General features: G+C 54.7%; 1 protein-coding gene across 1 annotated transcript; it reads left to right on the top strand.

Annotated features, from left to right (window-relative positions):
- The first annotated feature begins 10,613 nt into the window (after positions 1 to 10,613).
- On the top strand, positions 10,614 to 12,108 carry Ankrd9 (ankyrin repeat domain 9). Its single transcript, XM_051151611.1, has one exon. The coding sequence runs from the start codon at positions 10,643 to 10,645 to the stop codon at positions 11,621 to 11,623; it is 981 nt and encodes a 326-aa protein (XP_051007568.1). The 5' UTR covers positions 10,614 to 10,642; the 3' UTR covers positions 11,624 to 12,108.
- The last annotated feature ends 3,443 nt before the right edge of the window (positions 12,109 to 15,551 follow it).

Genomic DNA, 15,551 nt, shown 5'->3' with positions numbered 1-15,551 from the left:
GGTTTTTTCAAGACCAAGTTTCTCTGTGTAGCCTTGGCTGTCCTAGACTCACTTTGTAGACCAGGCTGGCCTCTCCTGTCGCACAGGGTGCTTGTGTGTCACCATTGTAGAGGAATAATTCACAACATGGCTGCTCTGGCAAGAGATCACATCCAAAGACCTTCTAGGTCTGTGTGATCTGACTGGGATACAAACACGCCTTTAATTCAGGAGACAGAGGCAAACAGACCTGAGTTCAAGGCCAGCCTGGTATAGAGCCAGAATCAAGTAAGAAAAGTGTGGGTCCAGGCGTGGTGGTACTCGCCTTTAATCCAAACAAAGGTAAAGTTGTAGAAGGAAGCACCCATGTTTGAAAATGATGTCTAATTGAGTGGCAGAAGAAGCCAGAAGATTCGAACACATTGCTAGAGTTGGTCTGAGGCCAAGCAGAGCAAGAGAGAGGAAGCCAGATTAAATAAATCAGCTGGGAGAAGAGTTTGAGCCAGAGCAGCTGAGTTGAACCAGGCAGCACAGAGCTCAGAAAGAACAAGTAAGCGCGAGCACATTAAGCAGTAAGTCTCAGGCTAGATGCTCCAGAGCAGTTACAGCTCTGATTGTTTATAGAGTCAGGGCCTGTCAACAAAATGCTCTCACTGAATTGGTCTCCGTGACTGCCTGTGTGCCAGGCCAGGAGAGTCAGGCCACTTTACAGTAGGAAACTGAGGCTGGGAGGAAGGGCAGGGCAACACTGTTGCTTGCTGGTTCCCTCCCCGTGAGCAGAAACATTCCATCCTGGAGGAAGGCCCCTGAAGACTCAAGAAGCAGATGAGGCGGTGGCGGCTCATGCCTTTAAAGCCAGCATTCGGGAGGCAGAGGCAGGATGATCTCTGCGTTTGAGGGCAGCCTGGTGTGTGGAGCTTCTGGCCTCTGCTTCCTGGCACACCGGGGTCATGTAGTATTATACTTAGTCCTCTGAGGACGCTCCACACTGAGTCCTGTAGTAGCCACAGCAGCGTACACGCCCATCAGCAGTGCGTTGAGGGTTCCCCAGCTACAATCCGTGCTAGAATCTATTGTTTTTGTTTCCCTGAGGTTAGTCATTCTGACTGGGGTGAGATGAAATCTCAAAGCAGCTTTAATTTGCATCTACCTGATGGGTGAAGATGTTGAGCACCTTTCAAATATGTATTGGAATGGGCTTATATTTCCTCTTTTGAGAATTGCGTATGCAGTTCTCAAATATTTATTGGAATGCATTTATTTTTAATCTTGAGAATTTGGTATTCGGTTTAAGGCAATCTATGGGGTGACTTCTTTTGGGTGTTTAATTTTTATTTTATTTATTTATATTTATTTAGGTTTTCTCAAGACAGGGTTTCTCTGTGTAGCCTTGGCTGTCCTGGACTCACTTTGTAGACCAGGCTGACCTCAAACTCACAGTGATCTGCCTGCCTCTGCCTCCCGAGTTCTGGAATTAAAGGCGTGAGCCACCATGCCCGGCTAGTGTTTAAGTTTTACAGTTCTTTATAGAATTTTGAAATTAATCCACTCTTGGAACTATTGGATATGCTTTTTTGTTTTTGTTTTGTTTTGTTTTTTTTGTTTGTCTGTTTTTTGTTTTGGTCCTGTGGATAGAACCTGGGGCATATTCATGCTGCTAAAACGTTCTCCCATTGAGTGATGTGGAGCCCAGCCATGGAGGCTGACTCTTTAGGCTTGTTTTTCTTTTAACACTGTGTGTGTGTGTGTGTGTGTGTGTGTGTGTGTGTGTGTAAATCTAAAGGAGCCCTGGGGCTGGAGCAGTGGCTCAGAGCATCTGCTGCTCTTGCAGAAGATCTGGGTTCATTTCCCAGCGCCCATAGCGCGACTCACAAACATTTGCTACTCCAGCTTAGAGAGGACTTGGCACCCTCTTCTGGCCTCTGTGGGCACCAGCACACACACGGTGCACATCCGTACAGGTTCTGGCCTCTGTGGGCACCAGCACACACACGGTGCACATACATACAAACAGGCAAACTCAGACACATGAAATAAGAATAAATAAGTATTAAAATAAGAGATAAGTCACAGCAACTCAAATTGCTAGTGGGTGATCTCTGTGGCCATCAGGGCTGTGCCCACAGGGACCCAGCAGCCCTACAACATCCTTTAGGGCAAGATTCTCAGTCTCCACTGGGCAGAGGAGACTAGTGCAGTTCTGTTCTTGTCTGTGGCTGTGCTTAGCCTGCATGTAGGGAGTCACCTATTGGGAACACAGGGTACCCTCATCATTATTGCCCAGAGAGCAGGGATGTCACAGCCAGTCCCCTTCTGACTAGAGGGTGCTTCTCCAACTGGTCTAAGCAAAAAAAGATAATATGCCAGTTCATCAGATGAAAAAAACTGATCAGGTATGGCTAGATCCAGGAGTCCTACAAAGACACAAAAGAGAGAGGCCATGGGGCCTGGCTTACATTAAGGCAGGAATACAGGATAAACAGCAAATAAATAAATATCTCCTTAGTGCATGGCTAACACCTGCATTGTTCCAGTATTTACTAGAGGTGAAACAAAATTCAGGCTCAACTGTTTTGTTTTTATGAAGAAGATGATGATTATTGTTTTTTTTTTTTTTTTTTTAGATACGGTTTCTCTGTGTAGCCCTGGCTGTCCTGAACTTGCTTTGTAGACCAGGCTGGACTCGAACTCAGATCTGTCTGCCTCTGCCTCCCTGAGTGCTGGGATTATAGGGGTGCACCACTGCACCCAGGTTTTGAAGATTATTTTAATTATGTGTCTGTGTGTGTAGGTGTGTGCACATGTGAGCGCAGGTGCCTGCAGAACCCAGCAGAGCGTGTCAGATCCCCTGGAACTAGAGTTCCCAGCATGGGGACCGGGAACCAAATGGGTTCTTAGCAAAAGCATCAAGTGCTCTTAAAGGATGAATCATCTGTCCAGCCAAGGACTTGGTTCTTTTAGAAAATGTTAAAGAGCCACCACAGTGAGGCTCCCACCTGTAACCTGGCACGGAACCAGCATTTAAGTGGGACAGGGGTGGTTGGGTGAGAGGCTCCGGGATCAGTTCCCAACACTACAAAGACATAAGGTGGCTGCCTGCAAGCCTTCCACTTGGTCTTCCCCACCTGGCTAGTACAGGCTGTCCAAACTCTGCTTAGTCTTGGCCTGGCCGCCAGGCAAAACAAGAGGTTGCCCATTTATGGGCTTCTGGCACAGCTGCATCTCTTTACTGGCTGGTATGATCACTGTCCTGAGTTGGTCCTCTCAGCTGGCTTATGGCAGCTTTTTTCACAGCTTTGGCAGCCCATTCCTTCCTATGTGTATCTAGTCAGTTAAGTCCCTGTATCTGCTGGTTTTGTCCTGTCTTTGGTCTTCACTGGCAGTTCAAGCTGAACCTTGAAAGACCAGTGGGATAGGCCGAGAGGAGATGGAGGACTGGAGACCAGAAGACAGCAGGGGTTCATCCTTAATGACCAAGTAAATTTTGTCCCTAGCTGATGAGTGGCTGGCCACATAGACCCCAGCAAGCGCTGCATCTGCCCCTCCACAGTGCAGCAATGGCCCCCATCCTCTGGACATCTCGGTGCTTCCTCAGGCTCTCCCCCTGTCCCCAGGTCTGGTTCCTCCAGCCCCTCCCCTCTCCACTGAGCAGATGACTATGAAAACGAGAACCATGGGTGGCAGATGTAGTGCAGCTAGTAGAGTGCTTTCCTGGCATGCAGGAGGCCCGAGGCTCAACTCTCGGCACTGTATAGAATGTGTGTGCCTGTAGCCCCAGCTCTTGGGAAGAGAAGGCAGCAGGGTGATCCTAAGTTCCAGGTCATTTCATGTTGAGGATCAGGCCAGCCTAGGATATAGAATACCAGGTCTCAGAAAGCAAGTGGGTGGCTCATAGACCTGCCCTTCCCACAGGGTTTGCCTGCAGTTAGCTCTTCATAGGGAAGGGAGTGCATTGCTGGTAGTTGCTTGTGGTCCTGTGAACAACCTGGTAAGACTCAGTGGGTCACACATGCCTACACACACACACACACACACAGACACAGACACACACGGTCTGGGGGTCTGGAGACATAGCTTGGCAGTTAAGAGCACAGTCTGCTCTTTCTAGGGACCCAGGTTTGATTCCCAGCACTCACATGACAGCTCACAACCTTCTGTAACTCCAGTCCCAGAGGATCTAGCACAGAGGAGCTTCCTGGCTTCCTCAGATGCTGCACACATGTAGCGCACAGACACACGCAGGCAAATGCCCATAAAGTAAGAAGAAAGGCGTGAAAGTAGGTATGGCGTGGGAAGGAGCTAAGGAAGGGTAATGGGGTGACTATGATTGAAATACATGTGCATGCAAACGTCATAATGCGCCTATTATGTACACTATATGCTAATAGAACATTACAAATAAACTATCAGAGTAGAAGTACATATCAGCTGTACCTGTGCCCTCCCTGGCACCCGTGCCCAACATTTTGTCCCTACAAGAAGAGGTCCCTGTGTCCAGGCAGCCACTACCCCTCCTAGTCTTCTCAAGGCATCATTCTGGAAGGTCTCCACACCAGGACAGGCCACACCCACCCTCCAGGGACAGCAGCTTTTCAGTTGTCCTTTGAAGCTGCCTGGGGACAACGATGAAGGAGCTTTCTCAGAAGGGACAGGCAGAGGGGGAGACGCCCATCACAGGAGGACGTGATCTGTCAATGCAGTGCACACGTGCTCACACCCCAGAGCATGACTGGGTTGGCTCCTGTGCCCTGTGCACGCCCACCTCACCCACCTGCACAAGCCTCTGTCCCTCCCACTACCCCCTCAGGAACTTCTCCAGGCCTCTAGTCACTGGCACCTGAACCTTGTCCAAACAGGGTTACTTCCCTTCGTCCAACCTCGGTGAAGTACACTGTGACCTATGTGTTGTGATTGTTCCTGTCTCAGATGTTTGGCACCACTAGTCCCTACTGACCACACCTTCCTCCCTCGGCCACTTTAGTTTCCAGGGCCCTGAAATCTGTTTCGGTTTCTACGGGCCTTTCCCCTTTGCTGGAAGCACTAGGATCTGGCCTTAGACTTCCTCACTTCTCTCAGATGTGTGTGCATGTGGACACCACAGCATGAGTGGGGGTCAGGGGACAACCCAAGGGTGTCATTTCTCTTCCTCCACCATGTCCTGGTGTCCCAGGGGTTGAACCCAAGTCACCAACTCATGGCGGGCTGAGCCATCTCTCGGTCCTTGAGCATATCCTTTGTACCCATAATTCCAGCTGTCTGTCATTAGCCAGGGCCTTCTCTCCAACTTCCTGCTGCTAGGGACACACCTCTTCCTTTATGGGCTCCTCCCCAGCTTCTAGGTACTCAGCCTGAAACGTGGGGACTCTTGGGCCTCTCTCCTCCCACTCACAGCAGTGGCATCTGTGCAATGTGTGTGTCCCCTCAGCTGCCATCCCCAGCAGCTACAGTAGCTGTTTCTATGTCCCCTCTGCCCATCCTCAGCAGCCGTAGGGAGTTAGGGAATGGGCCACATGGCTTCTCTGCTGCTTAGCTTCTCAGAGTCCTGAGTCCTGCTTGCCTGCAGTGGCAGTTTGTAGCTCCTTCCTCGCTGCCCAGCTGCCCATATATACACAAGAGCTCCCCGCCCCCTGCAAAATTTATTATGTATACAATGTTGTGCCTGCATGTACAACTGCACACCAGAAGAGGGCACCAGATCTCATTACAGATGGTTGTGAGCCACCATGTGGTTGCTGGGAATTGAACTCAGGACCTCTGGAAGAGCAGTCAGTGCTCTTAACCGCTGAGCCATCTCTCCAGCCCCACACAGGAGCTTTTACCCTGACAAGGACAAGCTTTTCATAAAGAAGGAAAGTGTGCCCTTGGGTCAGGTCTCAGAAAACACACAACAGGGTCGAAGGTCAACTATGCCCAGCTAGCAAGAGGTTTCTGCTTCATGTTACCCCACCCCCCACAGCAACTTTGGGGTCTCCTCAGCCTCTCTGGGAATCATGCTGTGCCCTTGCCCAAGCTGCTCTCCACTTCCCACATCCCTTTGACCTTCTAAAGAGGAGGTCATGCCTTCATGCCTGTCTACACTGTCACCTGGGCAGCCTTGAAGGACAGCAATGACATGCCTGGGGTACGTTGGGGTGGGGACTATCGGTTGGTCTTAGCACAATCATAGACCTGGCTGTGATCTCCACAGTGTGGGCAGGGATGTTCACAGCACTGGAACCCTGCATGGGGTACAGTTTACCCAGCAAGCCTGTCACTCAGAGCAGCAGGCGGGCGTTGAGGATGGGTAGTGTCAGTCATCGCAATCTGCTCAGTGCAGCCACCCACTGAGCAATGAGACTGGGCAACTTTGAAGAAACAAGGGTATACTTATAGTTCTGGGCTGGAGAGGGAGGGGAGGGAGGACGGGAGGGGGAGGGACAAGACGGTGGGACTACATCTATCAGGTGTACTTTCCAGAGAAAACATTGACTCATTGCTGAGGGCAGAGGCCTCTTGACCTTCCCACCTCTCAACATAGTTGCACTGGGGACTTGGTTTCCAACACATAAGCCCCAAGGGATGTGTTCAAGCCATGGCAGTGACCTTGGGGAAAGGCAAGCTGCTGAGGGTAGGACCTGCTTGGAGCCATGATAAAGTTAGTCCCCTGCCACCAAAGAGCCTCAGGACAGGGAATGGGTCTAAGGGACAGGACAGCTGCAGCTATCAGATCTAGCAGCCTGTTGTCTCTCTCCTTCCCAGGGCCGCCTGATATGGCTCAGGGTGGCCTTGCACACATGGCAGTCCACATACCCTAGCCATATGTCACCACATTGGCCTGCCTGTTGTCTCTTACCCCAGGTCACTGGCTTGCAGGTGGTCAGTATCAGCCTTGTTTGTATGCCTGAACTAACTCCCAAGTGGAATACTTTCCTTCCCCTCAGTCTGTAGCACACATCCACGCTCTGGTCTCAGTGGGTGAGGCCCACAGGACAAGCTGTGTCCCATGGACCACTGAGCATCTCTGAGCATCTCTTACTGCTTGCTAGCAACCCCTCTGGCCTTTTTGGCTTCTGAGCAGTTGGGAAGTGGGGTCAGCTTGGACTCAGGCCCTCTGGGAACCCTGGCTAGAGGAAGATGTCAGAGGACGTCATGGAGGAGTCTCCTGATGCCAGGTGCCCTCACGGCCTTGAACTTGTGCCCTTTCACTCCCATTACACAACTGCTATGGAAAATTATGTCTCTCACCTTATGCTGTGGGCAAACAGTTGGGTAAGGAGCCACATGATAAGCTGCAGGAAGGCCTCTCCCCACATCTCCTCCCTAGAGTGGAGGAGGGGCTGGGGTTCCCAAAGGCCACTCGCTCAGTCACACTCTCCACCATACTGGTGTTCTTCAGCCCTCTCACTCCTGGCCATGACTGCCAGCCGCCATGGATCTCCTAGGAGCTGCTTTAGCCTACGAGGCAATGCTGCCTGGAGGTGGTGCACGGGTGCTGGCGTCTCAGCTGGCAGGCTGGTGTGAACAGGAGTTTGTAGTCTGGGTTACAAAAGTGCCTGCATGCCCTGAGCGGTCCGTCCTGTCCCCTCTCTGGACTTGAGCCTCGACTACCTCTTGGGACTGCTTAGCTGGCCTAGGGCACAGAACAGCAAGATGCCCCGTGTGCGCATGTGTGTGTGAGTGTGTGGGTGTATGCCCGCTTGGGTATGCTCAGAGGACGCAGGTGAGAAGCACTTCAGTCCCTCAGCCCCTGCCTAGGCAAGGAGAGGAGCCAAGGAGGCACAGAGGAGCCGAGGGGGCCGAAGGAAGAGTGGCTCACTGGGCTGGCTCTCTGCGGGACAGAGGCTGAGAAAGGGACCGGATGCACGCAGCCGTGGGCCTGACTGAGCTTCTAAGGCATTCTGGGAAAAGAACCTAGCAAAGACTGTGAACGGAATTTGTAACTACTTCACAGGGAGAACCTCACCTACAATGATGTGGGGTGAAGGAGTTCCAAGGTCTGGGTGTGGCAGCATTAATTAGTGCTTTTGGAATGGACTTAGGCCTCCTACACCCCTCAAAGTCAGTACCTCAAGCTGCCCCAAGCTCCAGAGTCCTCTGTGGGAAGGTTAGGTGGCCTGCCTAGTCCTCCGGAGTGGAAAACAGACTGAAATGCCAGCTTCCTTCAAAGTGTAACTTTCTTGAAACTACCTTTCTGCTGTTGTTTTGAACCCTGGCCATCCTTGATCTTCACTCTGTAGACCAGGGTGGCCTCGAACTCACAGATCCACCTGCCTCTGCCTCTCTAGCGCTGGGATTAAAGGCAGATTGAAGTAACTCTACCTACCTCTTAGCAGGGATTTCAACTGAGAGAACTGGGTAGGGATCAAAATTCTGCCAACTTCTCCTGTATTAGAGGTGAAGTCAAAGTGAAGAAAGTGTTTAACACAGGAGAACACACAACAGGCACCGTAAATAGCTCTGATCCTAGCAACCCATCCTATGAGATTGGAGCTGGGGTTAGGCATGGAAGGGCCCTGGCAGGGCAGAGCAAGTTGCAAAGCAACCCTTCAGGGGCTCAGTCCTATTCTAGGCCTAACCGCACGCAGATAAGAGCTGCATGTTTCCCCAAGGTCGCTGAGGGTCAGAGCAAGGGAGGCTCGGAACATGACTCTTGCTCCAGAGAAAACGCCGCCACACGCCACCAGGGAGCTTATTCTTGTCGAGTGCTTGCACTGCATAGACCCTGCTCCAGACGCCGGCCCGGACTCGCCTCGCCCCCACCAAGCCCCGCCCTCTAAGCCCCGCCCCGTCCCCGGGCTTCTTTCACCCGCCCCGCCCCCGGCCCTCAAGTTTCTCCGAAGTTTTCCGCGGGTCCCGCTGAGAGCCCCGCCCCCTGGCCCGTGACGCAAGAATGGTGCAGCGCGGCGACCAATGGGTAGCGGCGGGGGCCGGCGGCGTGGGCCAATGGCGGCGGCGGCCAGGCCCGCGGTCCTGCCCGGCCCCGGCTGCACTGCGCCGCCCGCCGCCCGCCCCTCGGCGGCACGGGTACCGGCACCCCGGGACCGGGTCGCGGCAGCTCAGAGTGCGGCGGTCTCGGGCGGCGGCAGCGGCGCCTCCCTCCACTCCCGGCGTCGTGGGAATCTCCGTTTGCTCGCCCGTGCACGGACGGCGCGCGCTCCGGCCCGCCGCAGGCACAGGGTCGCGCGGCTTGGTGAGTCGCCTGTCCCGAGCGCCCCCGAGCGCCCCCGTTCGCAGGTGCAGCCCCTGATCCTGGACAACCCCTACTCCCCACCCGGCCCGCCGACACTCGGGCGCGCTCCGCAGCCGCAGCCGCCGCGGTCGAGGTTGGCCGGTCTTTGCCGGGAGGGGTCAGGGAGGATCTGGCCGGCGGCCCAACCTCCAGTCACGGAGCGGCGGCCGTGACTCTGCCCAGTGACGTGGGGCGGCCGAACTTTACGTAACCCGCCCGGCACCCCACGCGTGCCCACACAGTACACCTGGGGCGCGGGGGCCCAGGCATGAGAAGGCGCTGCAGTCGTGGCATCCCCTCAGAGGGATGCCGCAGCCCACTCCATAGTGCCCACCTCTGTAACTCAGTCACAGCGAACGGTCATGACACACAGTGTGTGGACGAGGCCCACTCGCCGTCCTAGGTCCCTTGTGACTTAAGGCTTACCCTTGTCCGAGGCAGTAGGGCGCTTGGGCCGGGGGTACCGAGGGTAAGTGGCCAGAGCTCAGGTTGAGTCTTGAGGCCCGAGAGTAGAGGCAGGGTTTAGACTGGGGTCTGCAGTGTCTTGAATGGGTCCCAAACAGAGCGCAGGAGACATAGGCTCCTGTCCTGGCGCAGCCTGACTTGGTGGACTGACCTTGGACTAGCTTGTCCTCCGTTGAAAAATGGGATGGCAGTACCAGCTTCATGTGGATGGATCCGGAGTGGACTGCAGATGGTGTGCGCTGCATGCAAATCCCTCGTTGGCTTTACTTTTTCCTTCCTTCCAGGATCTCATTCCTGGTGGGCAGCAACACTGTGGATGAAAGACCAGAGCCACTCCTCAATTCGGGCTGCAGGGCGCATTGTCAGCCCTAGGCCACCACTTTCTTGTTGACGAGGAAGCTGGGATTTTGGTGCGAGCGAGTGAATACCCGCTTCCCCAGAACCCAGGACCGCCTGCAGGAACCGGGTGGGTCTAAGTGAGTTATGCCTACACCCTTCTGAAAAGAAGCCTCAGCGTACCCCTCCAGAGGTAAAGGTAGCCATGGAGCTAGGGGCTGGGAGGATGATTTGGGCTCGGCTTGTGCTGTGGGCTTGAGTCTTCTTGGGTGTCACATGGATTCCTCATGGACCTAACTCAGGTGTGAGATGAGTCGGGAGACTGACAGCTCCAGTAGGTCCAGCCTTCCTTAGCAGAAACCAGAGAGGGAGTGCAGATGCAGAAATCCAAGCATGGTTCTGGACCTAGGATAGAAGAGAGCTGAGGGCAGTGACTAGCAGAGAGAGCCAAGGGTGGTGATTGGAAAAGGGCCTCCGACAGAGGCGTGGAAGACCCAAGGCCTGTGTGAAGATAGGTTCCGTTTCTCAGGCCCAGGGAGTTGTTGCCAAAGTCTTAACTTGCTCCCATTTCGCTTGCCAGGTTGGTCTGGGCGGCGTGACCCATGCCTTGAGGCCGGGAGACTCCTCGAGGCCAGGAGACTCCTCGAGGCCAGCATGCCGTGGGACACCAGACCTGGACGCAGCGCCAGCGGCGGGCCCGAGGGCGCTGGCGCAGCACGCTTGCGAGTACAGAAGCAGTGCCGGAAGTCATCCTTTGCCTTCTACCAGGCAGTGCGCGACCTGCTTCCGGTGTGGCTACTCGAGGACATGCGAGCCAGCGAAGCCTTCCACTGGGACGAGCGGGGCCGCGCGGCGGCCTATTCGCCATCGGAGGCCCTACTCTACGCGCTTGTGCACGACCACCAAGCCTATGCTCACTACCTGCTGGCCACCTTCCCCCGGCGCGCGCTGGCCCCGCCGAGCGCGGGCTTCCGCTGCTGTACCGCACCCGGACCGCACGTGACACTGGCAGTGCGCTACAACCGCGTGGGCATCCTGCGCCGCATACTGCGAACGGTGCGTGACTTCCCAGTCGAAGAGCGAGTGCGCCTTCTGGACCGCCGTGGCTGTAGCCGTGTGGAGGGTGGTGGCACGTCGCTGCACGTGGCCTGTGAGCTCGCACGCCCCGAGTGCCTCTTCCTGCTGCTTGGCCATGGAGCTTCTCCGGGCCTGCGAGACGGTGGTGGTTTTACACCACTGGAGCTGCTGCTGCGCCAGCTGGGCCAGGATGCCAGCTCAGCCCCTCCTGCTGCTGAGGCCTCCTCTGCTACCGTCAACGCTGCCACCACCAGCACCACTTCACCTGGGGAGGCGTGTCAGCGCCGCCTGCTGCTGCTTGACCTGTTGGCACTGTACACCCCGGGGGGTGCTGAGGGACCAGCTCGGTGTGAATTGCTGGGAGACCGGCTACGCTGGCAGCGGCTGTTGGGTGAGGACAAGTTCCAGTGGTTAGCAGGGCTGGCACCACCCTCCCTCTTTGTCCGTGCCATGCAGGTGCTGGTCACCACCATCTCACCTGGCCGCTTCCCTGAGGCCTTGGATGAGTTGCCTCTGCCACCATTTTTGCAGCCCTTGGACCTCACGGGCAAGGGTTAGACTTGGGGGCACCAAGGCACTGTATTTGGGGACAGAAGTGTTTTTGAGAGCATTGTACCTGGCACTTTACATATATGAATCTCTGACTGTACAGAAGAATGTGCCTCGTCTGTCGCATACACTTGGGGTAGGGCTGCCAAGTCAGGCAGGCTTTGCGAGCCTTGGCTCTTCACCCTCCGTCTCAAGTGCACTAGATGCCCTGCTCAGCCAAGGATAAGGGTGAGGACCTGGAGTCCTGGGGGAGGTGACAGCTGAGCCAAGCAGGAGAGGAGCAGGAACAGAGGGTGGGGACGACATGACCAAGCAAGAGGACAGAATGTGCAGTTCTGACTGGCCCTCTTGTGCCGTCAGCCTCCCAAGCGCTGGACTTGATCCTGTGTCCAGGAGGACAAGGAGGGCCCAGCAGGCAGCTATGGCAGGAGTTTTGATCAGGGGGAGGCAGGCTATGTCTCATCACCTCACACTGAATCATTGTTTCTCCACCCATGCCTGAAATTGGCCCTGTTATCACCTTTGCCCTCAGTCATGATTGGCAGATGCTGGCCATGGGCTGAGGCACCTGCGTCACCACCTGCTTTGGGCCCCTGCATCATGGTTCTTCATCAGGGCCAGGTGTGCTTTCCAGCCCTCCTGTCTAGCCCCAGGGATGGGCTCCTCACCTACTCAACATGGGCCTCGGGGCTGGGTGTTACCACCCTGGGCAGGCTTCTTGCCCAGTGTGGAAAGCTGGTTTCTGCCAGAAACTTGTCAAGATTGAACCCTTGCTCATGAATGAACCATCACCCTTCCGGCTAAATGGACCCTGGTTGCAAAGTTGGGTTCACATCCTGAGGAACACCAAGCCTGGGGAGGAGGGCCTGCCCCTGCCCAGGGATTTTGCTGGGCTGTGAAAGTCAACCTTTGTGGCACAGGCTTGTAGGCCATGGTGTGCTGCCAGGAGTAGAGGCTGGCAGTCTGCTGAAATGGCCGGCCTGGTTTGGGGCACCTGCTGCTCAGTACTGAGTGCAGCATGCCTGGGGGTGGAAAAGTCCAGGTTGCTGGGCCACAGGAGGGAGGGTAGGGGGAGCCTGTTGAGCAGGAAGGGCCCTAGACCTTGCCACCTCTGTCCCAGGCCCTGTGTTACCAAAAAGGGATTTTAGACCATTTCCCAGGCCTGAAAACGTGACCCCCACCTTACCCCCAATTCCAGAAAGTGAAGGAATCCTACATGTAGACTGGAAGCTCTCTTTCCCTTTGCCTGAACAGCCTTTCTGAGTCCCAGCAGTTGTGGGTGATGGACACTGTCTTCCCCAGCCTCACGTTTGGCCCATTCAAGGTCAGTCCCCTTGGACTTCTGGTAGGCCCCAGGTCCAGATTAAGGGTGCCTCAAAAGCTGCACCCCTTCTGGGAATGTTAGCTTCCCCTCATGTCTCCTTAGCCCAGTGCCCTTTGGGGTCTGCTGGTGCAGGGCTAGGCGGTTCTCAGCCCGCTTCAGGGAGACAGACCGCGGCCTTAATAACAACCTCCCTGCTGCGGCTTGGCCTGGAGGAGGCCTTGTGGCCACCAGGGAGGAGGTGGAGTGTGACCTTGTGGGAGGAAATGGCACCACAGAGGGAGGACCCAGCCTGAGAAAGGTCTAGGGGAGCATCAGGCAATAGAGGTGGCTTGGTTTATGGTGACAAGCACAGAAGTGTCATGGTAGTCACCTTAGGGGGATGATGTCATTGCTGAGTGGCCCCCTAGGCCCTTGTGCCTTGGGTGAGTACAAAGGTAGAGGAACACTCACCAAGGACACTGATTTGGGTGGGGTCACTGCTAGGAGGGGGAGGCAGGCCCAGATGGGTAGAGCGGCCTTGCCAGCCACCTCAGAGGAAGGCCTGGTTCCCGCCCACTGCTTTTTTCTGTCCTGGGATGTCTGGCATAGGCCTGCGCTTCAGGAAGCCAGAGGGCCTGGAGAGGTGGCACCAGCTGATAAGCAGGGCCTCACTTATCATCGGGTGGCTGTTTCTCAGAGAGGAAGGGTGGGTGGCCTCAGTGTGTGGCTTATCTGTCCCCTGGGCCCTCTAGCCCCAGGAAGGGCTCCGGTGCTGCCTGACACAGTACCACCCTGGCCATGAGCATTCCTGGTACAGGACAAGAGCCTGCCAGGTCCTGCGCTGGCATCCACTATCAGCTAGTGGTAGGTGACCTTGGCGCCTCCAAAACATACAAACAACCCTTGTTCTCCTCTTGGTTAATTTTTCACTTGCTCCCATCAAATGTCAAATGTATGCGTCTGTGCTGCACCCCAGTTAAAGAGTCCAGGAGCCAAAATTTCAGGACCCTGATGCCTACTAAGACAGACAGTGAAACTGAGCCACTGTGGGGCTCGTCACCTGCCTTGGAAGGGCAGGCTGCTGGAGCTGTGGCCTGCCGCTCCCAGCCTCAGCTTGTGTCTGCTTTCCACAGGCTCCATCTGCTTTAATCTCGGCTCATTTCTTTACCAGCCTCGGCGTGGACAGCAGTTCTGTCCCACACTGAGGTGCGAGTACCTCAGATAGTAGCCACACGGCGGCTCCCGGGGAGGGAAGAACAGACTCCAAGGGCAGACTACCAGAGGGATGCTTGGCTGAGACACACAGAAGATGAAGCGTTCATGGCCAGGGGCTGCAGAGATGGCTCGGTGCTTAAGAGCACGGGCTGCTCTCCCAGACCCAGGTTTGATTCCCAGCACCCACATGGCGGCTTACAGCGCTCTAATAACTCCATTTCTAGGGGATCTGACACCCACTTCTGACTGCATTGGCCACCATGTGCTACACAGACATGCAAGCAAAACACTCATACAATGAATCTTAGGAAAAAAGTTAAGGCAGCACTCAGAGTGCATTTCAGAGGGTAGCGCTTGCCATGCGGCTACAAAGCCTTAGCTTTGATTGCTAGCACCAGATAAAACCAGGCATGGCAGTGTACACCTGTAACCGCGACAGTCATGGGGTGGAGGCGATAGTTCAGGGTTGTCCTTGGCTATATTGCCAGTTTGAAGTCAGCTTGGGCTATGTAAGACTATCTCAAAAAAAAAAAAAAAAAAAAAAATCACCAATGTTAGCCTAGGCTACATGAGTTCTAGGCTACTCCTGACCCTGTTTTTTAAAAAAGCAAACATCAGTGGTTGGTACTGGTGTCCTCCCCACCCCCCACCCCTTTGATGACTGGCTGGCTATAAAAACCTGAGATGACTTCTGCATGATAAAATACAAAGGCGGCAATCTGTAGCTTGAGGAGTTATGACTCATGTCTACATGGGTGTAACCACTGTCCCAGTCTAGGGAGAAGTGTGTTTTACTTCCAGTGCTATGTAGCCATTTTTTCCCCTCTTATCAAGTCCTGGGCTGCGAGATGGTGCAGTGGGTAATCGTGCTTGCCACCCAAGCCTGGAATCCAGAGTTCAATCCCTGGAACCCATGTAAAAGGCGAAGGAAGGACTGATTCCACTCCACCTAGTGGTTCTCACACCTTCACACGTGTGCTATGGCATGCACAGCCACACCCACATCCAGCATGGAACACTGGGATTGTGGGGAGATGTCCAGGCTTGGGGCTCCTATGGGGATGCACTGGTCACACTGCTCATCAGAGGGGCTCTAGCTACCTGCCCCTGTTCCTGTCATCTTGGTGTATTCTTAACAGATTTTTTTTTTTTTTTTTTTTTTGGGCAACCTTGGGAGATGGAATCACATTAATCAAGTGTTCTATACTACACACACACACCTGCCAGCCAGCCCTAAAATTCAGCATTTTTTGCTTTTTGAGACAGGATTTCTCTGTGTAGAGTTGGCTGTCCTGAAACTCACCCTGTAGACCAGGCTGGCCTTGAACTCACAGAGATCCACCTGCCTCTCCCTCCCAAGTGCTGGGATTAAAAACAAGCACCGCCATGCCTGGCAAGATTTGGTCACCAGTTGGGTCT

This window comes from Acomys russatus, chromosome 1 (assembly GCF_903995435.1).
Source record: "Acomys russatus chromosome 1, mAcoRus1.1, whole genome shotgun sequence".
Taxonomy (NCBI): domain Eukaryota; kingdom Metazoa; phylum Chordata; class Mammalia; order Rodentia; family Muridae; genus Acomys; species Acomys russatus.
This window is presented reverse-complemented; position numbering and strand designations above follow the sequence as displayed.